Genomic DNA, 27327 nt, shown 5'->3' with positions numbered 1-27327 from the left:
TCCCTGGTGGCGCAGTGGTTGAGAGTCTGCCTGCTGATGCAGGGGACATGGGTTCGTGCCCCGGTCCGGGAGGATCCTACATGCCGCGGAGCGGCTGGGCCCGTGAGCCATAGCTGCTGAGCCTGCGCATCCAGAGCCTGTGCTCCGCAACGGGAGAGGCCACAACAGTGAGAGGCCCGCGTACCGCAAAAAAAAAAAAAAAAAAAATCCCAGTAAGTTATTTTATGATATTAACCAACTGATTCTAAAGTTTAGAGACAGAAGACCCAGAATGGCTAACACAGTACTGATGAAGATCAAAGTTGGGGACTGACACAACTTCAAGACTTATTATAAAGCTATAGTAATCAAGACAGTGTGGTACAGGTGAAAGAATAGACAGATGGATCAATAGAACAGAATAGAGAGGCTACGATGAACATAGTCAACTGGTCTTTGACATAGGAGCAAAAGTAATACCATGGAGAAAAAATAGTCTTTTCAACAAATGGCACTGGAACAGCTGGACATACACATGCAAAAAAAAAAAAGAATCTAGACAGAGAACCTTACACCCTTCACAAAAATTAACTCAAAATAAATCACAAATCTAAATGTGAATCACAAAATCATTAAACTCCTAGAAGATAACATAGGAGAAAACCTAGACAACGTTGGATATGGCAATGACTTTTTAGATACAACACCAAAGACACAATGCAAGAAAGGAATAATTGAGATAAGCTGGACTTCATTAAAACTTCAAACTTCTATTCTGTAAAAGACAACGTCAAGAGAATGAGGAGCCACAGACTGGGGAAACTATTTTCAAAAGACACATCTGATAAAAGACTGTTATCCAAAATATGGAAAAACTATTAAATCAGCAACCCAATTAAAAAATGGGTCAAACTACTAGGTATAAAATAAATAAGTTACAAGGGTATAATGTACAGCACAGGAAACATAGTCAATATTTATAACAACTTTGTATGTGTAATCTATAAAAATACTGAATTACTACATTGTATACCTGAAACTAATATAATATTTTAAATCAACCATACTTCAGTTTTTTTAAAAGCAAGCTGAAAGGAAATAAAAGACAATAGAAAGAAAAAGAAAAGGCCAAACACCTTAACAGAAACCTCACAATAGAAGATATACAGTTATCAAATAAGGACGTGAAGATTCTCCATCAGGGAGATGAAAATTAAAATGAGATACCACTTTGCTCTTATCAGAATGGCCAAAATCAGTAACACTGACAACCCCAAATGTTGGTGAAGATGTGGAACAACAGGAACTCTCCTTCATTGCTGGTGTGAATGCAAAATGGTACAGCCACGTTGGAAGACAGGCAGTTTCTTACAAAAACTAAGCATACTCTTTCCATACGATCCAGCTATTGCCCTCCTTGGTATTTAGCCAAAGGAATCAAAAACTTATGTCCACATAAAAGCCTGCAGCTATATAAACTGCTATAAACAGTCTATAAACAGAGATGTTTACAGCAGCTTTATTTATAATTGCCAAAACTTTGAAGCAACCAAGATGTCCTTCAGTAAGTATATGGGTAAATAAACTGTACATAAAGACAATGGAATATTATTCACCACTAAAAATAATGAGCTCTCAAGCCATGAAAAGACATGGAGGAATCTTAAATGCATATAACTAAGTGAAAGAAGCCAATCTGAAAAGGCTGCATACTGCTTCCAACCATATGACATTCTGGAAAAGACAAAACTATGAGACCATGAAAAAATAAGTGGTTGCCAGGGGAGGGGGGTGGCAGGTGTGATAAACAGGTGGAACACAGAGGCTTTTTAGAGCAGTGAAAGTACTATGTTATTGATATACGATACTATACATAAACAGTATGTGATATGTAATGGTGAGTACATGTTATAATACATTTGTCCAAACCCAAAAATGTACAACACCAAGAATGAATCCTAATGTTCAAACCATGGACTTCAGGCGATTATGATTTGTCATTGCAGATTCACCAGTTGTAACAAATGTACCATTCCAGTGAAGGATGTTGATAATCGTGTGGGGAGGCTATGCATGTGGTGGGGGGCAGAAGATATAAGGGAAATCTCTGTACCTTCCTCTTAATTTTGCTTTGAACCTAAAAGTGTTCCAAAAAATAGTCTTTTTTTTTAAAGAAATAACTTGGTGCTTTGTGCCACCCTCAGAACAAGATAGGAAGTTAAATTTCAACCTGGTGTTAAGTAACTATTTCTCTTTATAATGTAAGAGTTTCTGTTGCCAACTGATTTTTCAGGAAAGTGAGTGGAGAATTTTCTGATTAATATTAAAATGACAAAAACTACATATGATTATAAGTTTTTATTAAATAATGACTATTATTAAAATAAATGATGGGCTGTGCTATGTGTTTTGTATGTGATTCTCACTACAATTCTGAGTTAGATTATACTATTCTCATTGTAGAGATAAGGAAACTGAGGCACTCTTTAGTGTTCAGATCATCCATTAACATTTCCTACTATACAGAAATTCTGCCTTGACAAGAAATGTTGATACCAGATAACTTCACTTACTACTACGTAGAAGAACCATCTCTTTAAAATTAGTGTAATCCTTTCTAGTCCAAAAGAATTTATGCTTTCAAAGGCTTTGAGATTCCTAATAGAGGAGAGGTAGGTAGGGTACATGACAGAAGAGGCAGATTTCATCTAATTGTGCACTGTCTAAGAAGATGGATGGGAAACATAAAGAGCTAATAACACCAAAGATTTTCTTTGCTAGGTTATCTTTTATACATTAATTATACAGAAGAGCCTGCTTAAATGGATACTCTTGCTGTAGAATGTTTCTTTTAAGAGAGTGTTCTTTTCCTTACTCTGCACTTGAGTTGGGAGATATTATCAGAGAGCTATCGGGGACGTATGTTGATAAGTAAGATGAAGTTTATTCCATTTGCAATATAAGTTTATTTATTTAACTGACTGATGAATCATCATTGTACAGGAGACCATGTCACTGTGATAGGGTCAAATCGTCACTGTGTTTAAGCTACTCTATAGTTTTAAATCGTATATCCATGAAATCTGCTTTAACTTTGCAAATTTTGAGATACTCTTATGTATGCCTCTATCACACTGTATAAGGTAATATAGTCCTCTAGTCTCTTAATAGATATTAATTTTTAATATCATTCATAAATAAATGTTACCCGATGTGTGAAACCGACTTGAGAATCTCATGTTTCTCAATAACCCCATTAATGACAACAATCTCCAAAAAACTAAGTAGAACAATATGCATTATTTTTCAAACTTAAATTATTTTTATATTCATTTTCTCTACATTTGTACTCTTGTACTATTTGTATCTGGTCTTGTTGGTGCACACATCTTGTATGAATGACAACTGGATTTTTTTTACTTTTTAAAAAAATATTATTTTTATTTAGAAAACAAATTTGTGGTTACCAGTGTGGAGAGTGTAGGGGCGAGGGACAAATTAAGGGCATGGGATTAATATATACAGATTAGTATTTATAAAATACATAAGGATATACTGTATACCCATCATCTTGCAATAACCTATACTGGAGTATAATTTGCAAAAAATACTAACTCACTATGCTCTACACCTGAAGCTAACACAATATTGTAAATCAATTATACTTCAGTTAAAAATATTTTTTTAAATCAAGGTGAGAGGCATAAATAGTCAAGGGATTAATTACTACATACCAGTGCTGTGCTTGGCTTGTTATTCATATTTCTTTTAATTTTCCCGCTGGGAACTATAATAAAATAGTCCTGTTTTCAGTCAATTGCCAACTCCTTTCTTTATATTTGCTCTATATTGTTTTCCCTGGGTATCCGCGGGGGATTGGTTCCAAGACCAGCCTCAGATACAAAAACATGCAGATGCTCAAGTTCCATAGCCAGCCCTGTGTATCCGTGGATTCTGCATCCTCGGATACAACCAACCCAGGACTGTAAACATAGTACTGTACACTATCTGCCGGCTGGTGGAACCCACAGATGAGGAAGGCCAACTGTGTATTTATTGAAAAAACTCCAGGTATAAGTGGACCTTCACAGTTCAAACCCATGTTGTTTCAGAGTCAACTGTATAAGGAAAGATTGGGAAAATCTAGTTATTTTCTGTTTGCATGTGGGTTTTTTTTTTCCATTCTCCTGCAACTTTCCTAAACTCGTTTATGCAATCAGTTTTTCTTTTTCGTTGATCATTTTTCACCATATTTCCAGCAATCACACAGCTTTCATCACATCCTAGGTTTTACTGCCTTGGGAGCTCACTACTACGGAAAGTGAATTCTTTTTTCTTGGAAGTCTTTGCTACTATCTTACTCGATTTTAGTTTCCTTTTGTTACTTAAAGTTTTTGAAATCATTTTTTCTGGACGTTAATTTGGTGGATTCTCTTCTCGCCTTTCTTTTCCCTCCTTCATCACTTCAAGCTAGATTTTCCTTTCCTTTAAATCTCCAACAAATTTTTATCTTTTGTTATGAACACAGTCAATGATCAGCAAACTTGATACTTACATTCATTGGATCCAGTAAAATAAATTCAAGAATTTCACTTAGTACACCACACACACCTACACAAACAGGCACACATGCATGCATGCGTGCACACGTACTATAATAAAATAAATCAATGGAAATAACTGTGATTCTCTTTCAGAAACATGATGGCCACTTCACAGTCATCCAGTTGGTTGGTATGCTCCGAGGCATTGCATCAGGAATGAAGTACCTTTCTGATATGGGTTATGTTCACCGAGATCTAGCAGCTAGGAATATATTGGTCAACAGCAACTTAGTATGCAAAGTTTCTGATTTTGGTCTCTCCCGAGTGCTGGAAGATGATCCAGAAGCTGCTTATACAACAACTGTAAGTTTATACATCCTTTTCCAATATAGTTTGTTTACTTTTATTATTTTTAATGTTATTAGAGTAATTCTGGTTTTGTTTTCTAATTTTCTGCTCTCATTTGTCGTTTTCCCAATTTAACATCATTACCTAATTGAGAAGTATTTGTTTTATCTGAGTGCCTGGTTTAAAAAAGAATTGACAGTTAATTGTTTCCTTTCTTCCACTCTGTGGGGACTTTAACATCATGCTTAAGATCCACGTCATTACTGCCCTCACAAAAAATCTGCCTTTGCCTGTGTATTTTTGATGTTTCAATAGTTATCTCGTTTAAATGGAGTTCTGTACAGGCCAATGGTGCAATCAATTAAGTCAGTGATGGTAAAGAACCAGTGGTTAGGAAATGAAAATTTTTTTCTCATAGCAAATGTTATGGAACGTCTGATCATACTTAAAAATGAACAATGTAGATTTCTCTGGAGATATATAAATACACTCTCAACCTTCTTTTGAATGGGACTTGGGGGAAATGTGAGCAGGAGTAGAAGGCTAAAACTTGAGACCCAAACTATCATCTGTCAATAATTCGATCTCAACTTAACTCATGAACCAATTCATTCCACTGATCTCTGGTTATTGTTTCAAGGAGTTAAGTCTCAGGCTGTCAAAAAGCTAATAATTTGTAAAATTATACTAGTCTGTTATTTTTAAAACAGAACCCTCACCATTGACTCATTTCAGCTTCAATGAAAAATGAGTCAGTAAAACTATTCAAGATGTTTTTATTCTCTTCTCTTATTCTGACATTACACATTATTTTAAAAGAGGCAAATCTTTTATTTAGTTATCTTTTATTTCATTTTCTATGAGTTTTTTTTGAAACCTCACTGTATTTAACTGCTCTAGAATGGGTACAAGTTTAGTATTATGAATAAAACATGTTATACCCTTACTATGTCTGCTTTGTAAAAATCCTCTACATTAATGTATTGATGATATTTTCACTAATTTCTCCAACAATGATATAGTTCTAAGGAGAATAAATTAATCTGAGTCTGATATATAAGGTAGAAGTATCTACTGATCTTCTAATTTGATCAAAAAGCTTCATAAAAATAAAATTCTATCAAGTCTGAAAATAAATTGTTCATTTTAGAAAAAGCAGTATTTTCAAATCCATTTTCTAACTGGAAAATGTCATAATTATTTTCTTTTCAAGGCTTTTATTTTCTTCTCTTTTATTTTTGTAAATGTATAACTTAAAGCGACTTTTCAAGTTATGGAACAATGCGTGTAAGATTTTTCTACTATGCATATTATTTACAACCTTAGAGAACAGTATTTAGAATTATTATAAAAATATTATAAAACAAAATGTTCAGTAAAATTGCAACAAGTATGATCTACTAAAAGGATAAAATAAGATAGGAAATAATGAACAATATATTTAGGAGTAGTTCCTAGATTCTTTGGCTGTATGTCTATATAGATACACTTGAAATTCATATTAAATAATATTTTAACTGCTTTTTAAAATGAGAAGTTCATAACTAAATTTAAGATACTAATAAAATTGACAGGGTAACTCAAATCCTGAAGCATGTATAAATTTTGTTGTCAGATTTGACATCCAGATTCCAGACATATTCTTCTCTCTTATATGATTGTAAGGACTAAGAGGCCTAGAACAGTGCTGTCTTAGTTTAAATCTGACTACAGAATTAAACATTAAATTAGGTCACCATATACTAACACTCTGAAAAGTGCTTCTTGAAAATTATAGATTATGTCTTTGTTTTTTGAATTTTAGAATTCTATTTATTTTTTTATACAGCAGGTTCTTATTAGTTATCCATTTTATACATATTAGTGTATGTATGTCAATCCCAATCTCCCAATTCATCAAGATTATGTCTTGATTAAGAAATAAGTCTCTGAATTTGAGGTACCAAGTAAATGGTAAATAATGTAACCAAGTACTTTTTTAAAAAAAAGTCTCAGACATACCTAACTGCTCAAAGGATCATGGGGTACAAAATATCATATACTGGTTAATTGACTTTATAATGAACATGGACATTCAAATCTCAAAATAGCAGACCTCTTGCCTTCGAAGAGCTTGCCTTTTGACAGGGTAGACAGACTCATGCTTCTTTACTATTCAGTGCATTATATCATGTGGCAAAAGTCTGTAAAAGAAATGTGGAAGTACCAAAAAGCAGAGGTCTGGAGAAAGCATCACAAAGAAGATAAGTTAAACAAATATTAAAAGATTTCATTTGGCAGACAGTTGGGGGGAAGATCCAGATAGAGGAAACAGAAAGAGAAAAAGACACAGAAATTTGGGGAAGTGAATGGGAATGTTTACACAAATGTGGACAGTTTGGAATGGGGGCGAGAAGCAGTGGAGGGGCCAGGTTTCTTAGGAATAATTGTGATGGTAGTTGGGTGGCGCATCAGGAAATTTGAAGGTTTTTCAATAGTAATTAAGAGACAGACATTGATTGATTTAAGTAGAGGAATAATAAAATACATACATGTTTTAGAAAATATTATTGAAACAGTGTGAAGGAAAGCTTGAAGGACAGGAGGACTGGTAACAGGAAGACCAGTTAGGGCATTATTGCTATAGACCAAAAAGGTCATATGGCTTTAATTAGGGCAATAGTGGTTGGAATAAAGAGGGAGGAAAATTGAAAATTGTTATGAATGTATAATTTACAAGACTCAATAACTAACTAGATATGAATTATAAGGAAGAAGAAGGACTGAAAGATGACACTAGTATTTCTGGATTGAAAAACTAGTTGAATGGTGATGTTTTATTAATCAAGACAGAGAATCCTTATTAAAGATAACTTGGCTAACTTACAAAGCAGAATTATAACAAAAGGTCACAGGTACTCTGTCTCAAAGTCATCAAGATAATGCCAGATTGAGCGGTGTCATTCTGTTCAAATTTTGTGTAAAAATTTTAGGTGTTTATATAACTGTACTTTTTGTATTTCCTGTTAAAAGGAATGAGACAGAAAACTACTGCCTAGTGAAGATATACCTCAGTTCAAGCAAGCCCTGTAAAATAAAATAAAGAAGAATGGTCATTTATATGAAATTGATTCTTTGCTTTATAAAAATGTTAAAATGAAAATAAATAGCAAGCTCTCTTGATACATTTTTTAAAGTAGGATTTCATTTTTAAAAGTTTTATCTGTATACAGCTTTCCTGGAACATACCTTTTACCTTAAAAGATTTTGACTCTTTCTCTTGCTGTATAATTGCTATTTCCTTATTTTTTTAATAAATGTTTTTATCTGTATCACAAAGGATTTGGAGGTAGGGAGGCTTGTGAAGGGTTTTAAAACCAGGAAGACATCATAGATAAAGGTGGGGTTTTTTGTATACTTCAAGAAAGTAGTCATTGAAACTACCCTTTCCGAATCAATACAGGGGCAAAATAAATAAACATTTTCCATTATGATGACTTTGCCAATATAGAAAGCACATATCACAGCAAAGAGCAGTAAGAACTGGTTAAAAGACAGGCTGGAAAGATGGGGTGACCATTGTGACCCCAGTACTGGCTATCATGCTGAACTGGTCAGCCTGTGGTAGGTGGAGCCTACCACAGCAGAATGGCCATTGGAGCCAGACTGACCAGACCAGAAAGAGATGAGACAAGAGAAATTACTCTGCCAACAATTACTGAGACTTTAGCCCCCTAGTTAGAAGACCTATCCATGGAATGTATGAGAATGTATTGTCTACACTATAAAATACACTAAAGTAAATAAAAGGATGGGATTTACAACTGATAATAAGCAGAAATTCTAGTATTTCTCCCTGCAGCTTAAGAGTGTTTTTTGCATGTCCTGCATCAAGTCTAAGACTATTCATTCAACATATATTCAATACAGTTTATTATGGAGCTACCATATTTAAGGCCCTATCCCTTGGAGGGCCAATTACTAAAACTAAAGGGATTCTTGAGAAGAGATAAAAGGCTGCACAGAGAGAGGACCAAGACTAACTGAACAAGTAATGCATAATAAATGCGTTCAGACAGATGTTCAGACACCCAGAGTGGGCAATGCAGCTTGAAAGGCAACTACAGGAGTAGCAGATTCTCCTGGTAAGCTCTGTACTAAAATACATCAAGCCTTTGCAAAGGGACATCAAGAACTGGTGAAGGCATGAAAGCCAAGAAATGTGGGCTAAAGATAGAAGGGAAAAAATGCACAAAAATAGGATCTAGACAAGGACTGAGAGGCCTTGCTTTTACATGCCAATTCTATAAAGAGGCTACCAGGCACTTCATGAGGAGAGGTTGGTGAATGATTATGAACCACACCTAATGATACATATACAATTAGTGATATGTAGCTAACAATCTGCACAAAATTTACTGAGTTGGATTGTTCTCATTTGATTACATGGTCTCATATCTCGTTATAATTTAAGTACTAAGAAATCTCTTCCTTTACTGAATCTAACACACATTCACACGGACAATTGTTTTATAGCCAGTTCTGGAGGAGGGACTCTCTCTCATTTGAATATTGCTAAGCAACAAGTCTTAAACTTACATTGAAAATATTAAGCCTCTTTGCTCTCAAGTATGGAAATGAGGTCCTATTTACCCAAAAAGAACATTAAAAGATATATTATGGCTCACACTTGTCTGTTTTAAGAGATAAGTTTTATTTAAGATATGGTACAATGGCAGTTACTGCTCAGAGGTTTTTTTAACTATAATGAGTAGCTCCATTTCTTATAGTTTAAAGATGGAAACAAAATGGAAGAATCATTTTATCACAATATCTGTAAAAATTCTAAAATTCCTTGATACTGATTTTCAATTGTGTTCACTTGTGTTATGAAGACAAAGTTTGCTTTTTATTTTGATAGTGATATTTGCATACAAGTACTTTCCTAGTTGAAGTACAGTCTCATTATTGACAACACATAATCCGTATAATCACAGTTCTGTTAACATCTTAATTCTATTTACTTTGCATTCATAAGACCTCTCCAAGCTCCAACTCTTAACCTCCCCTCTTCTACGTAAGATGTGAGAAGAGTCAATCTAAGAAGACATGCACCTTTCTCCTTTACCCTTAACTCAAGTGTTTCTAGGTTGGCGTGACTTTTTTTTTTGGCTGCATCAGGTCTTAGTTACAGCAGGCGCTGAGGCATGCAGGATCTCTCATTGCAGCGTGCGGGCTTCTCTCTAGTTGTAGCATGTGGGTTTTCTCTTCTCTAGTTGTGGCACGAGGGATCCAGAGCCCGTGGGCTCTGTAGTTTGTGGCATGTGGGCTCTAGCTGAGGCATGTGAGCTCAGTAGTTGTGGTGTGTGGGCTTAGTTGCCCCACGGCATGTGGGATCTTAGTTCCCTGACCAAGTGTTGAACCCGCGTCCCCTGCATTGTAAGGCACATTCTTTACCACCGGACCACCGGGGAAGTCCCTGGCTTGACTTTTTGATGTGAATTTTTAAATCTTGAGACATGTCCAGCTTTAAGAGTAAATATTTTTAATGAAAATGAGATAAAAAGTATTTTAGATCATTCACTATTCTGCCTCTAAGAACTTTAATTTAACATGAATAGTTGAGATTTGCTTGGAGAACATGCTTAACCTGCTAATAAAACCTACTCAGAATTTTCACTCACTTCTGTCTCTTAACTAAAAGAGTTACTTTAAAATGTTATGCAGTAAAATATTTTTAAATGCTTTCATTTAAAATCATATGGTATCCAATGCACTAAATAAAAGGACTTGTACTGAGAGATGTTTCTGATATTTCTGGATTTTGAAAAATAAAACTTTATCCTTTGAGATCCTACCCCAAGATTCTCTGTCCATCAAGTCATTGATGACAGAGGTTACACTGTGCTGAGGTACACCATGTGGCAAAGTGCATCTTACAGTAAGTCTATGGAGGTGAACCAGGGCCAACCAGAAAAATGACTTGTACTTCAATTGTTCCTTAAGATTTAACCAAGCAAAAAAATGAAGTGATATGACAGCTTCGGGCACAAAGGCACTCTTGGGTAGAGGACCGTGAAAACTACTAGCCCCCATGAAGCTACATATCGTTAACATAAATAGAAATAAGGACAGGTTTCTGCACAGAATTTGATGAAAAATTCGAGAAAAGGAAATGAGAGTTTCCTCTAGGCAAATGTAATTCAGCAGCCTGAATATAAAGAAAAAAAGTGAGAAAAATAGCTATGTTATCAGAAAGCTATAATGTGAAGATTTAAATAACTTCTTTTTCAGTAAAAAGGTGGTGAACAAATAAACCTTGGAAGAATGAAAAACAATAAAATCCTGGCTTGATAAACTGAATTCATCACTAAGAAAGGAGCTATGCCATTTGGGAAAAACAACAAAATGACTCTTCCCAAAAACAGTTCTCACCTGACAGGTATTATGATAGTAGTCAGTCAAAATCAGTCAAATATACAGACTATTATAATTAGCTGAAGAGGAAGAAATCGATGTGCCAATATTAATGGTTTCCTAAATTCAAAGGGAAAAAAGTGCCCTTGAACCAGCAAGTGTTTGTTTGATGGACTAATTCATGAGCAGAAAATCTGACAGTTTTTATAAATTCTTGTCAATATAAACTTTTTGTAAGGATATTCTAATGATCTAATGTATAAAAACTATATGCTCAGGAATTAGTGTGTCCACACTTTGAGCCCAAGTGCCAGAAAGCAAATCCACAACAATGCAGATGAAAGGGCAACAAAGCTTTATACTAAACCAGAGAGAACATGTTCTGAGTGCAAAGCAAGAATATTCAATAACTGTTCAAGAGATAAATACCATACATACCAGCTTGGATCACAGGCTGAGAGACCCAAAAGCTTCATGGTAATTTTCTGGGACAGTGCTATCAGAGGGCACAGACCTCTTTGAAATGTACTACTTAGGTGAATTGACAATGGCAGGTCTTGAGCATAAGATGGAAATGGGAATCAACAATATCAGATAATATCCAAAGAATGATTTCCTGGAAAGGTCTCATCTCTGAAGCTTAGGAAACAAGGGTTTATGATCATTACAGAGCTCTTGGTAGTCAAACACAGGAAACGGGTTTGAAGATTATCATACACAGAGTAGAAAAGGACTGTGCAAAGCAGATTGCTCTATCAGAAACCTTGAAGCTAGAGAGAAGACCATCCTGTTCAGTCATACATACCATTAAGAAGCCAAGCCATGCTTTGGGAAAACCCCCATCTGTCATTTGTGCAAAGCATGTACAAAAGCAAATCCTTTGTAGATGTAAGTCTTGTGTCTTTCCAATATACATTTTAAAGAAAGGACCCTAAGGCCTTAGACCTGGGAAGACATTACTGAAGACAAGAGACCACTAAGAAACTTTCTGTTCAGTGCTCAAGGCTTGGGGTGACTTACGAGTAGTTTTCTTTTTTTTTTTTCCTAAAATAATGAATCCCTTTAGATTTTTATAAAACCCTAGAGAGCAGGTTATTTATCTTTTACATTTTTTAACGCTTTCAGCACCTAGATTAATATACTACTTAGTGGCTGCTTAATTAATTGCTGATAATTACACAAATAAGAAAATGGTAGAAAGAAAGTGATTGAAACTATAAGAACATTGTTTTCAGTAAAATTATATTAATTTTTTTCTCTGATGTCACTGTTAGTCACAAGCCACCAAATGAGTAAGCCTAAGACAATCCTCAATGTATCATAAGGAGATGAAATAATTACAGTAGAAAGCAGCAAATGTTACAGACATTGAAGCAATTATGACAATGGGTCAGGGTATTCACAAACGGGATAATTCTATTTTGAAGTCTCTGAAAACATTCTACCAATGTTTTGGTCGATGCCTGTAGCATGGATAAGACCCAAGACAAATTGTTCATAAAAATCACATAATATATAATATTTTAATACCTACAAACATCTGAATATATCCAATCCTTCTAGTGTAAGTGCTAATCAATGAGGAATAATCAAAGACCAGTCACAGTTCTCAAGATATTTGGCGTACACCTTGATGTAACCAAGAACCACAGGAAATACCAAGTGCTGCTTGTTTTTGCAACATCCAACGCTGTGTAATTCAGAGGTTCTCTCCCTGCTCCCAGTGATTTTAGAATAAACCCAGACTAAATTGATTTCCTGGGGAAGATCAATCAGCGGATGTTTAGCAAGCAGAAAGTACAGTGTTCATTGGCCCATCTTGCTTGTGCAGAGAAAAGAAAAAACAAGGCAATGTACACAAAACTGCTGACCTTAGCCCTGGAGTTTCAAAGGTACCATCTGAAGAAAGAAGTCATTACTAATGCTTAATTTCTAGTTTTATCTCTGATGTGGAAAAAATGCTTTTTTTTTCCTCTGACAATAAAAAACTGGAAAGGAAAACATTATAAATACAGGATAAATCACATGAAAGCTCTATGAAGACTTACTTATTCCCAGTGTAAAGAGCTTCACATCAATGGTAAATAAATTGAAAAAGGTTATCAGTTATTTATGCTGTTTGTGGCAGACCCTGTTAGTTGGCTACCCAGCCTCTCTTGTCGTCTCTTCCTTGCTAATAAAATCTTTATTTGGATGTTTATGATGAACTCAGGTCCAAGAAATAAATCATGATTTATACATAAGCCTGTTATACTTATACCATTCTCCTCTGACACTTAAATTTTACTCTTTGACAGGTCACTTAAACGTAAAGGAAAGTGAGATTGGCAACTGTGGGGAAAATTTTGGGGTTGAAGTCTATTATAAATAGGCTTGATGTAACCAAGAGCCACATCTTGGCTACATCAAGATGTAACCAAGAACCACATCTTGGTTACATCAAGATGTAACCAAGCTCTCTTTCTTGAGAGAGCTTTGTAGAATTGGCCCCTTCTTTTCTTTATTGCCTTGATTATAGTTTTGGAAGGACATAGGCTTGGGGCTGTGACAACCATCTTTCAGTCATGAGGCAACAAGCCTAAGGAGACAAACCCAGTGCTAAAGATGGCCAAGTAGGAGAGCAAAAGAACCTGGTTCTCTGATGAAATTGTTAAGCACCTATGTCAACACAGAATCTACTTACTCCAGTTATTTTTTTATAATTTAGTTAAATATTTTATTTGCTTAAGCTACTGAGAATTGGGCCTTCTATGACTTGTATCTGAAGACATTCTGATACAGTAATCAACACATAAGAAAACCTCCAGATTAATAGGTAATGTAAATAGGAAAATGAAAACATGAGTTTAAGTAAAATATCACCTCAGTCACACAAACTGACTAAATTATCTAAGCAGACTGTAAATATACAGTTAGTTTGAGGATTAAATAATCATAATTTATTCATCTAACATGTATATCTTAATATTATTGGGTGCTAAATTGGAGATTAAAGTACTTAAGGTCTGGGGAGAAGACAGGCATTAAATAATCATGTGTAATTACAGTCTGAGATTTTATACAACATGTGTGTTGAGTGCCTATTTTGTGCCAGATACTGTTCTGAGGACTGGAGATATTCCAATGAATAAGCTTTTCTTTTGGAGCTTACAGCCTTGAGTATGGTGGGAATAATGATAATAAACAAAATTTAAAAAGAGAGAAAGAGGAATCTCAGTCTTAGATAGTGATAGATGCTGGATATATAATAAAAACATAAAAAATAAAATTGAGTAGCTACCTTGGAAGCATGGCTAGAAAATACGTCTTTAATGAGGTGTCATTTGAAATGAGACCTGAAAATTGTAAAGGTACCAGCCAAGAAAAGATCTGAAGACAGATGTTCTGAGGTGAAGGAAAACAAATATAGATCCTAAACCTTAGGGAACAAGCTTGGCACATTTTAGAAGTAGGAATAAGACCAAGATGGTTGACACACTGAGAGATCAGGGAAAGTGGTAGGAAACTAGGACTGAGAGGCCAGATTCTGTATAAACTCAAAGGTCATGGAAAGGAGTAGACTAACTATGAAATGAAGCCATTGGAAAACTTTAAGCAGTTGAGGACATAACAGAATTTGTGTTTTTTAAGAGCTCACTCTGCCTGATATGTTGGGAATGAATTGTAGAGGGCAAAAGAGAGAACAAAAGATTCATTTGCCTCATCCTAGACAAGAAATGATGGTAGCTTTGTGTAAGCTGGTAATAGAAAACATAAAGAATGGTGAAGATACTTGAGATATCTTGTGTCAATAGCTCTGCCAACGTATGTGAGTATGTATTTATATATTTATATATTTTTTAACAAGTAAGGAAATTGAGGCCCAAAGAAATTAAGTGATGTGCTCAAGTCACATGGCTATTACGTTAGGAACAATGTCAATTAACTATTGCTATAATGACATTGTTAAAGGAAAGTATCTGTTCCACAGCTGAATCTTCCTCCTTCTCCAGTACTTCCCAATGTAAATTCTGTCCTGTCCTATGCAAACTTCCTTCTGTTTCTCACCTCTGAGACCCATGCGGAACATAATGAATAGCAGTAGTTGAAAGTCTTTGAAGATTGAGAAATAAGGAGAATGATCTCTTAGTCTTTGGTGGTATATATTACAAATACACACATATCTCAAAATGTTTCTTGTTCTTTTGTTTATTGAACTTTTTAAAGTATTCTGCAATGAATATTTTACTTCATGCTAAGAGAAAGAAAACAACATATGTTATAGAAATAGAGAAATACCTCCTGGCAGAGTTCCAAGATATCTTTCTGATCAGTATATTTAAAAATTTTTCTCCCTGGTATTAGTTGGTGAATAAACAACATGTTTGTTTGATTGTTTTCATGTGACTTTTCTAATCAAGAAGATGGAGGTCATTTCACTGGGTAACATTTATTTTTAAATGAAAGATGAAGAGATTAAGGAAATGAACATTACCATTACTGATTTTTTTAAATGGAATTCTGGGCAATATTCCATGAAACCTCAGATTCTTCCACAGTTTCAAATTCAATACCTATCCCTCATTGTCACCCTAGGGCCTACCATTAAGCTCCACAATCATCAGCTTTTCCAAGCCTATAAACAATCATTAGGAGATCAAAAGCTAGAGAAAGTGCTATCGAATTCTGAAGTATACTTTTAAAAGATACAAAATTGAATTTCAAACACTCAAAAATTTATCAGCATCCTTGTTAAGAAATAAATACTTTTTCCCCATTTTCTCTGTTTTCTCACCTGGCTATCCCTTTGTTGGTTTATGCTAGCTACACCAATCAGGTTTTCATACAGCAAACATTTACAGCCATGGTTCACTACAGGCCACTGAAAAGGAGACCGCAAATAACTTTCTTAAACTTTCCCTTGGACCTCTCCCTCTGCAAGGAACAGTTCTGAATGCATTCATGATCCATAAATACTAGCTTATATTCAAATCATGACCTATTCTAATTAGCATAAACACACAGAGTTTCACTATACCTAGTTCTGCTTCTTTAAACTTGCAGTAAGAACGGAGTGTTATCATATGAAGCATGCACATTATTCAGTTGTTTAACCATGCTCTTAATCAGTGTATAATATGTGTCATAAACAGGCAGCTGCTAAATGAATTATACATAAAGATAATGTTTATTGAATAATTTAGGTCCTAACACATTCTGATCCTTAATTCTGTTTTTTTTATAGAAACTGAATCATTACCTTGTTCTTTTTAGTGGTAAAAAATTTTGTTTTTCATATATACTATAAAAGTAAAATCTCTTTAAGGGAAGACAACTTCTTTTTAAATTTTTGGCTGCGTTGGGTCTCCGTTGCTGCATGTGGGCCCTCTCTAGTTGCGGCGAGCAGGGGCTACTCTTCGTTGCGGTGCACGGGCTTCTCATTGCGGTGGCTTCTCTTGTGGAGCACAGGCTCTAGGTGCCCTGGCTCAGTAGTTGTGACACACGGGCCTAGTTGCTCCATGGCATGTGGGATCCTCCCTGACCAGGGCTCCAACCCGTGTCCCTGGCATTGGCAGGCAGACTCACAACCACTGAGCCACCAGGGAAGCCCCAACATTTTAAATTTAAGTGTTTATAACATATATTTTTTTGAGGGCTCAGAGATTTTTTTAAATTAATTAATTAATTTATTTTTGGCTGCGTTGGGTCTTTGTTACTGCGCGGGGGCTTTCTCTAGTTGCGGTGAGCGGGGGCTACTCTTCGTTGCAGTGTGCGGGCTTCTCATTGCGGTGGCTTCTCTTGTTGCGGAGCACGGGCTCTAGGCAAGCGGGCTTCAGTAGTTGTGGCATGCAGGCTCAGTAGTTGTGGCGCACGGGCTTAGTTGCTCCACAGCATGTAAATTCGATAGAACCAAGTTGTATTATTCGTAGAAAGTAATAACTAACAAAGGCAAGGGGTAAGCTATTACACCCTCATATACACCCCACCCTCAATAGAATTTATAATCAGAGCATTACAATAGGCTAATATGTATGTGGAATCATTACGTAATGAAGAAAACACTATAGACATAATATAGTAGAAAAAACAGTGTGTTATAAACTTGGAGTTTATAACCACATCTTGAATAGACTTGATAATACTGGCTACTATCTACAGAAATATTATAACAACCAACAAGATAATAAGCTAAAGTATTGATTGTAGCCTCTATTAAGATGAACAGCATAAAAATCACCTAAGGCACTTATTTAAAATGCAGATTCCCAATTCCCAGCCCCAGAGAGTCATTTTCATTCAGCAGGTCTGTGGGAGGAGTAGCAAGGTATGATCCGGAAATCTGGGGTTTTAATAAACACCCAGGTGATTGTGAAACTGGTTATCTAAAAGTCCTATCTCGCTTAACTGCCCTAATATAATCAAGACACATATCCAATTATTTCCTCCCCCAGCCTAACACATCATTAAGTAAGACAAAAGTCACAGGCAGGTAAAAGATTTGTCAATATAGTGGGAAAGGGGTTGGGAGAGGAGGGAAGGTGAGTGGCATGGACGAGGGGAAGTTAGATTTGTTATGGTCACACTAAGAGACCTTATTCTTTTTTTTTTTTTTTTTGCGGTACGCGGGCCTCTCACTGTAGTGGCCTCTCCCGTTGCGGAGCACAGGCTCCGGACGCGCAGGCACAGCGGCCATGGCTCACGGGCCCAGCTGCTCCGCGGCATGTGGGATCTTCCCAGACCGGGGCACGAACCCGTGTCCCCTGCATCGGCAGGCAGACTCTCAACCACTGCACCACCAGGGAAGCCCCGAGACCTTATTCTTTGAATATATATTCCATGTAGCCCAAATTTTGTTTTCAGTTTCTCTTAGAAGATAGTTTTCAGTGTAAAACATGCTTAATAATGAAGAGTGAAATTGTTAGTCCTGATGTTAATTTTTTATTCTGTTGTTACCTTTGTTTTGATGGCCTCACTAGTCGCCACTTTGCTATACCTTCATGCAGTTTCTTCTCTTTATCTGTGATGGTCATTTTTCTCCAATATTGACTGATGTGGAAATGTATGCCCCTCTCTGGGCACTTATGGAAGGCCTGTAAAATTTTATGAAAATACTTTAAACAATGATATAACTATAACCTGTGGCCAAAACATGAATAACTCTCCTCAGCAAAGTCATGTAGCTGCCCCAGGTGCTGAATTTTATCTCAGAGTCTTAAAACAATTATGTGTGTTTCAGATTATGCCATTGAATGTTTAATATCTCTAAAGTTGATGGGGTTTCAGGGTACTTGGACATGATTAGATTTTGCTTGAACTCCAATATGTCTTTTTTTTTAACATCTTTATTGGAGTATAATTGCTTTACAATGGTGTGTTAGTTTCTGCTTTATAACAAAGTGAGTCAGTTATACATATACATATGTTCCCATATCTCTTCCCTCTTGCGTCTCCCTGCCTCCCACCCTCCCTATCCCCCCCCTCTAGGTGGTCACAAAGCACCAAGTGGATCTCCCTGTGCTATGCGGCTTATGGGAAATAGTAGAAACTGCTGGAGTTGCAGTTTCTAGAGTTTTAACGTAGAATATATCTTCTGGTTTTAAAGTGAAATTCATTCTACACACTCAATATTAGAAAATACAGTCGTCTTAGGAACAGTTTATAAAAAGTACACATACTAGGGGAAAAAAGACATAAAAGCATGATAAAACAAAACAAAATAATACTTGCATGTAATCATCATAAAATGATGCTGCCAAAGGGTCATGATACACTTGTACACATATGCCCCCTTGTGGTGAATGAATAGGACACAGGACATTTGAAAAGGTTTCTGGAAATCAAGGAAGAGTGACTTTGTTTTTCTTAGTTTAGTATTGTCTGAGATAGAAGATGTACATTTTAATAAGCCCCGATTTACAAGGATTTTACTTTTGTGTTGTTTACTAAAGCTTAGTAACTCTGAACTATCTACCCATAAGAAGGGAGGAAGGATCAGAGAAAACTGACTTCTAATATTTAACTGAGAAGTTACCCACATTCATATTGAGATTCCAATACTGGACTTTAAAATGATTTAGTCAGTGTTTTTATCTATAAAATTTAAGGTATAAGTGGAAAAATAATCCCAGTGAAAAGATCAAATGAAAAGTCAGAAAAAGGAATTGTTAAAGTAAGTGAAAGCAGCATGTTTAAAATAAATCGGGTGGAAGACAAAGAAGTAGAGAGAAACTTAGTAGAAAGGAAAATAAAACATGCAGACTTTTCATTGACATTTTTAAATGCCAATGCTAAGTTTTCTTGCATATAAATGAAACTCATAGTTTTGAGAACGTTTAAGAGACCTTGAAGATGTCTCGAAGGGCAAGAAGGAAACCATGATTCTTAGAAGATTTAAGGCAATGAGATTTGAGCACAGTAGCTTATATATAATTGATACATATAAGGGGGAAAAGGGTAGATAAATGAAACTAGCAACCTGATAAACCATAGTTAATGAAGACAGGGTTAAACCAGAAAAGAATATTGAAATATAAACTACTCCAGTGGATTTTCTGTAGTATCAGGAAAATTACCTGAAATAATAATAGCAACTCAGGCACTGTTTTGAAAAATAAATGCTACCTATTTTACGGATATGTTTTCCCAAATTTATTTTGGATATGAGTGTGGTGATTATATAAAATAATTTTGAATAAAACAATTCTAAATTATTTTCCTGCGTTACCACAGATTATATACAGGCTATATAATCACAGAATTTAGACCACATTTGTTCAGGTAAGAATTTCCCCCATCCTACCAACACTATTGCAAATTTAATCAAGTGTTAGAAATAGCCCAGAAAAATATAAGCCGACTTAGCGCCTAGTAAGATAATGTGGAAAGCTATTTGTAAATGGTTATTTTCCTCATCCTGAAACAAGAGAATATAAGGAAGTCTCAAGAAAAAAGCAGAACATTTTGTCTGATATCGTGAATTCTATTTCTGGCTAAATATACTTTTTAAATTCCTACTCTTTTTTTTCCCCCACTTTTTTTTTTTTTTTTTTTTTTTTTTTTGGCCGCACAGTGAGGCACGTGGAATCTTAGTTCCCCGACTAGGGATCAAACACCCTGAGGTGGAAGCACAGAGTCTTAACCACTGGACCGCCAGGGAAGTCCCCTTAATTCCTACTTGAAAACTTATAAAACATGGACAGAAAGAGGGTTATAATAACAATCTTAAGATATAATATTCATTATACTTCCTTTGGTATTTTGCACTGTTCTCTTGATTTTTTAAAAAATTTTTATTTATTTATTATTTATGGCTATGTTGGGTCTTCGTTTCTGTGCGAGGGCTTTCTCTAGTTGTGGCAAGCAGGGTCCACTCTTCATCATGGTGCGCGGGGCTCTCACTATCGCGGCCTCTCTTGTTGTGGAGCACAGGCTCCAGACGCGCAGGCTCAGTAGTTGTGGCTCACGGGCCTAGTTGCTCCGCGGCATGTGGGATCTTCCCAGACCAGGGCTCAAACCCATGTCCCCTGCATTGGCAGACAGATTCTCAACCACTGCGCCACCAGGGAAGCCCCTCTTGATTTTTTTAAAATATCACTATATATTCATTTTTACTGGTTTTCTACTTTGAATTTTTGAGGTTAATCTGGGTCACATTTCTAATAAAACTTTTGTAAAACTCCTCATGTCCCTCTGCTGTCTAAATTGTAACCATCTTGCCATTCACATTGGCAGGAAGTGCAGTACAGATGAGTCTGAACTTTGTGATTTGAAAGGTATTGTGACCAGACTGTAAAGTCCCTTGTCCTTCACTGTATGTAGCTTGAATATAACTTGCCTAGAACAATTGCCTAGAATATAGAAGAGAGGATAAGGGATGTATGTCACAATTTTCAAGAAATAAACAAACAAGAGTAAGGAAAACAAAAATGAAATATGAATGTGGCACAATGTGACAGAAATATGCCCCATTAAAACAGCATTTTGTAAGGTGTACTTCTTGCCTGATTTTGTCTGTACTGGCCCAGAATCTTAGCTGTCATAGTCACAGAGACTCTGTCAGTAAAGATCAATAAATGACAATATCTGGAGAGTATTCTTCAGTTCTGGATTTGTGGGGTTGACAAAAGGATTACTTAAAGTACCCTGAACCTATGTTATAAAAATAAAACAAAATACATTTTACCAGATATTACATTAACCATAGGTCTACTCAACATACAAGAAAATAACATTCTAATATTAAATTCCAATTTCTTCTTAGGGAAAATTCATAAAAAGTATCTACGACATTAGTCTATTTTGGTCTAATCTGAATTCTTTTTCCAGTTTTCAATGACTCCTTTCTATATCTTGTCATTTCTATCAATACACTTGCTCATAGTTCACTTCAGGTGCAGCCTTTTTCACTGCATTTCTAAGATGAGTTACTTCCAATAATAAAGTGGAAAATACTAGTTCCCTATCATCTTTGTAAATCCAGAAATAACATCTCTTTGTGTAGTGCCATAGCACTGCCAGACTTTCTGAATCCTCATACTATGCACTGCATTTTTTCATATAAATGTGAAATATTGATAAAGGTTTTTTTGGTACAACATTATCAAAAGAAGTTCAGAGCAAAAAAATTGTAAAAACTGAGCTCCCTAATGTCGGTCACCTTACATGGAGGTGTCTCAAGCCCCGATGTTCATCTTAAGAAAGATATTAACATAGTTCAAGAGCTCCTCCACTGGCTTCAAACACTAAAGAAACTTTATAGAACACTGACGCTTATGAGGGATGAGGAACTATTACTGAGACATTTTACAGTTTATAAAACTTTGATTTTCAAGCTGCAAATTCTAGTTTTTAAGTATATAATCAGGTTCTCAGACATCCAAACTAAAATGCCTATTAGACATTTTCTCAGCCTAACTCTGCTAGTCAGTTTGGGCTGCCATAAGGAAATACTGTACAGTGGGTGGCTTAAACAATAGGAATTTATTTCCCCCAGTTCTGAAGGCTGAAAGTCCAACATCAAGTTTCTGGCTTATTCAGTTCCCCAGTGAGAGCTCTCTTTCTGGCTTGCAGAGAACCACCTTCTCACTGTGTCCTTACATTATGAAAAGACAGAGAGCTCTTTGCTTCCTTTCAGGACACTAATCCCATCATGGGGCCCCACCCTTGTGACCTCATCCAAACCTAGTAACCTCCCTAAGCCCCCACTTCTGAATACCATCACATGGGAGGGGTGGTTTAGAGCTTCAATATATGATTTTTGGAGGGACACAAACATTCAGTTTATCACACTAATCAAGTCCTAAAGAGCTGAAAACGGAGATGTGTTAAATTTTCCCCTGAAAAATCAGTTTTTTTTTTCTGTGGTGGTTGTTGTATGTTAGTTGTTTATCCTTAAACCAGGCCATTAAAGGGGAAATTTTAATACTTAAGTAAAAGAATCCTAAAATTAAAATTGTAACAAGGTTTACCTTCATTTACAGGGTCCTCCTTAAGCAATACTACCCCATCACATCTTTCACAATTTCTCTTTTGGGTTTAAACAAATGTGCTCAAGTTGGAGATTTACACAGTTGGATTTCCTCTCCTGGATGTCCTTGTAGTCTCTATATACATAGTTCATGAGCTGCATGGACAAATCAGCACTGCTCCGACTGCTCCTTGGCAAATTTGTGAAAAGTAACTTGCTCTTTGGGTGGAAAACTATACTTATTTCCCTTAGTGTATATCAAGATGTCAAAAGCATTATGTATATATGATTCAGGCTGCCATCCTGTCCCTCAGGTCTTCCTTTTAAGTCCTGGAGACCAACAAGAACTCAAATAGGAAACAGAGATCTCTTTAGTATCTCAAAATTTAAGAGCTAAGGGAGTGGGAAGAGGAGGGAGATGAGGAAGAAAGAACAGATTCAAGCCTCTTTTGCATTGGGCTTAGGCAATCAGCCTGTCCCCTTTTGCAAATATCTCCTGATTCCCACTTAAAAAAAAAAAGAAAAACTTAAAAAAAATTAAATATTAATTAAACAGGGAAGAAAAAAAGTAAAGGTGAAACATGTTTTAAAACATTAAGTAAAATAACCAAGGATTAAACAAGGTATAAACTGGAAGTTTAAAGGATTTGAAAGTGCCCTGAGAAATGGAAGATTCTTCTTTCATGAGGGTATCTCAGGAGGCCAGGACACAGGCCCTGCCCCCAATCTCAGCAAGGAGCCCTCACCTGCAGCACCCAGACCTAAGGCATCAAAACAAGTTACCCTCTGTGAAAAGGAGTTCTAGCTCATTTCCCAGCTCACTTCATCTCTGACAGTCCTGAATAAACAGTCTTCCCTTCCACCCCTGCTTCCTTCTCATAGAGCAGGACTTTATGGGAGACTTATTTCTTAAATTGAAAAATAAAGAAAATCTTTAGGGAATGCTTAAAGATACCTATTTTTTATGGTACTCTTAGCATGTACTCTTAAAAATTAGAATAAATATTCACTTGAATTAAATATCCACCAAGATTAAGTATGGTGTATCCATGTTATGGGGCAGGTAGCAGACATTGACAGTGTGCTTCCTATATTTCTTATTTCCCTTTACTATTGTTAAGTACACAGGCTCCTAATATGCATTTGTTACCGAACTGAACTTGGGTCCATTCACCTGTGTACAATAAAGCCGATATACTGATACCAGGTGGTAGTGAAGCAAAATGCAGTGTTTATTGCAGGTGCCAAACAAGGAGTGCAGGCAGCTAATGCTCAAAAACACCCAGACCCTCTGACGGCTTTTAGAGAAAGGTTTTCAAAGACAGGGTGAGGGAGAGTATTGTGGGGTGCGTGATCAGCTCCTGGACATTCTTCTGATTGGTTGGTGGTAAGGTAATCAGGAATCAATATCATCAACCTTTTGGGACCAACCCTTCTGGGGTCTTTGTGCTTGTGGTCAGCATGGAGTTAACTTCTTCCACCTGGTGGTGGTTTCAGCAAAAAAGCTCAAGGGATATGGCTCAGAGTATTATCTGTAGTCCTTGAGGAGGGGCTAAAAGTCCTTAACTTTGTTTAATGGCTAAACCATTATTATTTTGTCTTGCTTGACAGTTTTCCTTTGTTTCTGCATTTTCTCACTTCTCTGATTAAATGTATTCTTTGGAACTCAGGGAAGGCCTGGGAGGCTAAAGTTTTTCTACAAACAAGAGGCAGGCAGAGGACATGGGGGCAGTCTGACCCAGGAAGGCTCCATAGGGTCCTGCTCAGTTACATATATACTCCAACAGTCAGCACCTGGGGCTTTATCAGAAGACTGACCTAGAGACTGCTGGCATCTACTTTGCCTGCAAGTAAAAAGGCCTGGGAAGCAACTTGGGATTTACATCCCACCAGGGGCAGCCTTGGACCAATAACTGGCACTGGCAGAGGCCGAGGTATAAAGACTCCAGCACTCGTCTCTAACCTGGATAACTCTGTAGGAGGAATATAAAAAGAAATGCATGAAAATGATAAACAGCAAGTTCAGAATAGGAGACATAGGGTATGGTAGTCAGGGCAATAAATGAGATCTGGAAGAGGAACCCCTGGGGCTTCATCTGTATCAGAAATACCATATTTTTAAAGCCAAGTGGTGGATATATGAGTGATCATTGTATTAGTTTTTATGTGACATTTTACGTGTCTGAAATATTTTATAATATTGTTAAAGAATTTTTGGAAAGATTGACAAGGTAATGCTCCATGCTTTTCATTAATATTAAGATATATATTGTCATGTTAAAAATGTTAAAAAGATCCAGCGTCCTCACATTTGTCCTTCAAAGAGGGTGCATCTACCCAAATTTAGAGCTAAAAGAGAAGTCCTTAAAAACAAAATTCTATAACCACCTAATCTTCCACTTCTCTTACTGACTCCACTTTTTCTATTCTTGAAATAGAAAAGTGTGCTCATCAACACACTTTTCCCCATGGTTTTCCCTCACTTATCTTCCCAACACTGACCTCATGGTCACCTATTTCAAGAATGCACATTCATGCTTTGAATCATCTATCCCCTTCATCTTCAGCCTCATCAAAATTCAGCCCTGGGTAATATATGTTTTCCCTTTTGCCTACTTCTGTTTCAAGGCTCCTGATATTTACCATTTAAGTGACAAAACTCTGCCAGTGGACTTCTCTGTAAGTTTTTCTATGAGAACAGCTGTTTTTAGGCACTTTGAGGATAGAGATTGTGTCTCCATTGTAATTTCTATCCCTGTATTAGTTAGCTAGGGCTGCCATAACAAAGTACCTCAAACTGGGTGGCTTGAACAACATAATTTATTGTTTCACAGTTCCGGAAGCTGGAAGTCTGAGATCAGGGACTCTATAGGGTTGGTCCCTTCTGAGGGCTGAGAGAGAATCTGTTTCATGCCTCTCTTCTAGCTTCTGGTGATTTGCTGGCAGTCTTCGATGTTCCTTGGCCTATAGAAGAATTATCCCTATCTCTGCCTTCATGTTTACGTGGCATTCTCCTTGTGTGCGTGTCTCTGTGTCCAAATTTCCTCTTTTTTATATGGACACCAGCTATACTGAATTAGGGGTTCACCTTAGTCCTGTATGACCTCATCTTAACTAAGTACATCTGCAACAACCCTATTTCCATATAAGTTCATATTCTGACGTACTGGGGTTAAAACTGCATAGGAATTTTGGGGAGACACAATTCAACTCATAAAAATCCCCTATGTCTGAGATCAGAGGCAATGAGTTGTTGTCTTTCCTTGAACTAAAAACAGCCCCCTGTAGAAATGGCTTTAGTTTGTTACTCAATAAATATTCCTTGAATTCAACTGAAAAGAGTTGAAGACTCTGTCAATTTTGGTTTTGACTTGAGCCCTTTACTTCAGTCAGTGTCCTGTTGTCATATGCAGTACTCCAAGTAGTTTGTCTTTTAAGTATTCTCTTACCTACCTCTTTCCATTAAACTGGAGAGCATTATTTTCCACACAATGTAGCCTTGGAACACCACTATATTAGTTTCCCTAATGAGTTCTTCTGACTTACAAATGCCGGGTTTATTTTGGCTTGCATATGAAGTTTGATTGCATGCATCCATAATTGAGTTTCCCTTTTGATTTATTAATCAGAACCATCATATCTCAAAATGATAATTAGCTGGCAAGTTGTGGCAAACATATACAAAGTTATAGATACCTTTTACTTTCTGTCTGCATGTTAATATTGTCTAATAAATCATATAACTGTAAAAGTGGCAGAATACCTAGACTAAATCTTTTACTTTTATTGAAATTGTGACATTTTAGAGTAACATTCTTAAATATTCACAATGTTTATGGCTTAATTAATCTGCCTCTCCAAAATTTGACTCTTTAATATTTTGAAATGACTTCACAGATATTTTTACCATTCAACATGGAAGACTCTTGGGTTACATGTTCTGAATTTAATTTATACAGTATTGCCTCTGGAAGGATGTTGCTCTAGATACATAGATATAGATACAACATTTCCATTTTCCCATTTACAGTTTCACTGATACTGTAGTAGAAAAAACAAATTATCATTCAACACATTTGAACATTTTCATATCTGAGTGCCTATACAAAAATAAATGTGAAAGGTATTAACTGATATAACTTCTTTTCTAGGCAGATATGCTGAAAGCATCTGATGACTTCAAAATATTTAAGCAAGGAAAATTAAGGAACACACAACTAGAGCTTTCTGATTAGTTTTAATTCTTTTTTTTTTTAACCATAAATTACTTGGAGATTGGAGGGATTGAGACAGTCAATTTTTTAAAGTACCTTTTGTAGAGAATAGCCTAGGCAAGATCTTAAATAACATGAAGATCATGGCTCATTGGACAGCACAGGGGTCCAATGTCTGAAAGGTCAAAATTCTATTCCCAGTTTCTCCTATTTGCTCTTTTATGGAGCAAATTAGAGAAATGAATGACCCAGTAGAAGTTTTATGCCTTTGGAAGCTACTTCTATTCAAGCCTCTGTTGATCCTTTCATATTTTGGGGGAACAGAAAGAACAGAACAATGAATATACTTGCCTTACAGAGAGCACAAAAACTGTAAGATGCTTTATCAACTTTTTCCCAC

The 27327-nt window shown here is 36.2% G+C and overlaps 1 protein-coding gene across 4 annotated transcripts in view; it reads left to right on the top strand.

Moving 5' to 3' along the window:
* The window catches only part of EPHA6 (EPH receptor A6), a gene marked incomplete at its 5' end in the record, with an annotated part of 858058 nt that overhangs the window by 730719 nt on the left and 100012 nt on the right, over nt 1-27327 (top strand). For all 4 annotated transcript variants that reach the window (XM_082654547.1, XM_082654545.1, XM_082654546.1 and 1 more), the window contains one exon: nt 4677-4886. In XM_082654547.1, coding sequence (XP_082510673.1) covers nt 4677-4886 — 210 coding nt within the window. The remainder of the gene's footprint in view (nt 1-4676; nt 4887-27327) is intronic.

Source organism: Grampus griseus, assembly GCF_964374135.1.
Source record: "Grampus griseus genome assembly, chromosome: 5".
Taxonomy (NCBI): domain Eukaryota; kingdom Metazoa; phylum Chordata; class Mammalia; order Artiodactyla; family Delphinidae; genus Grampus; species Grampus griseus.
Note: the sequence above shows the minus strand (reverse complement) of the source record. Positions and strands in the feature narration are given on the sequence as shown.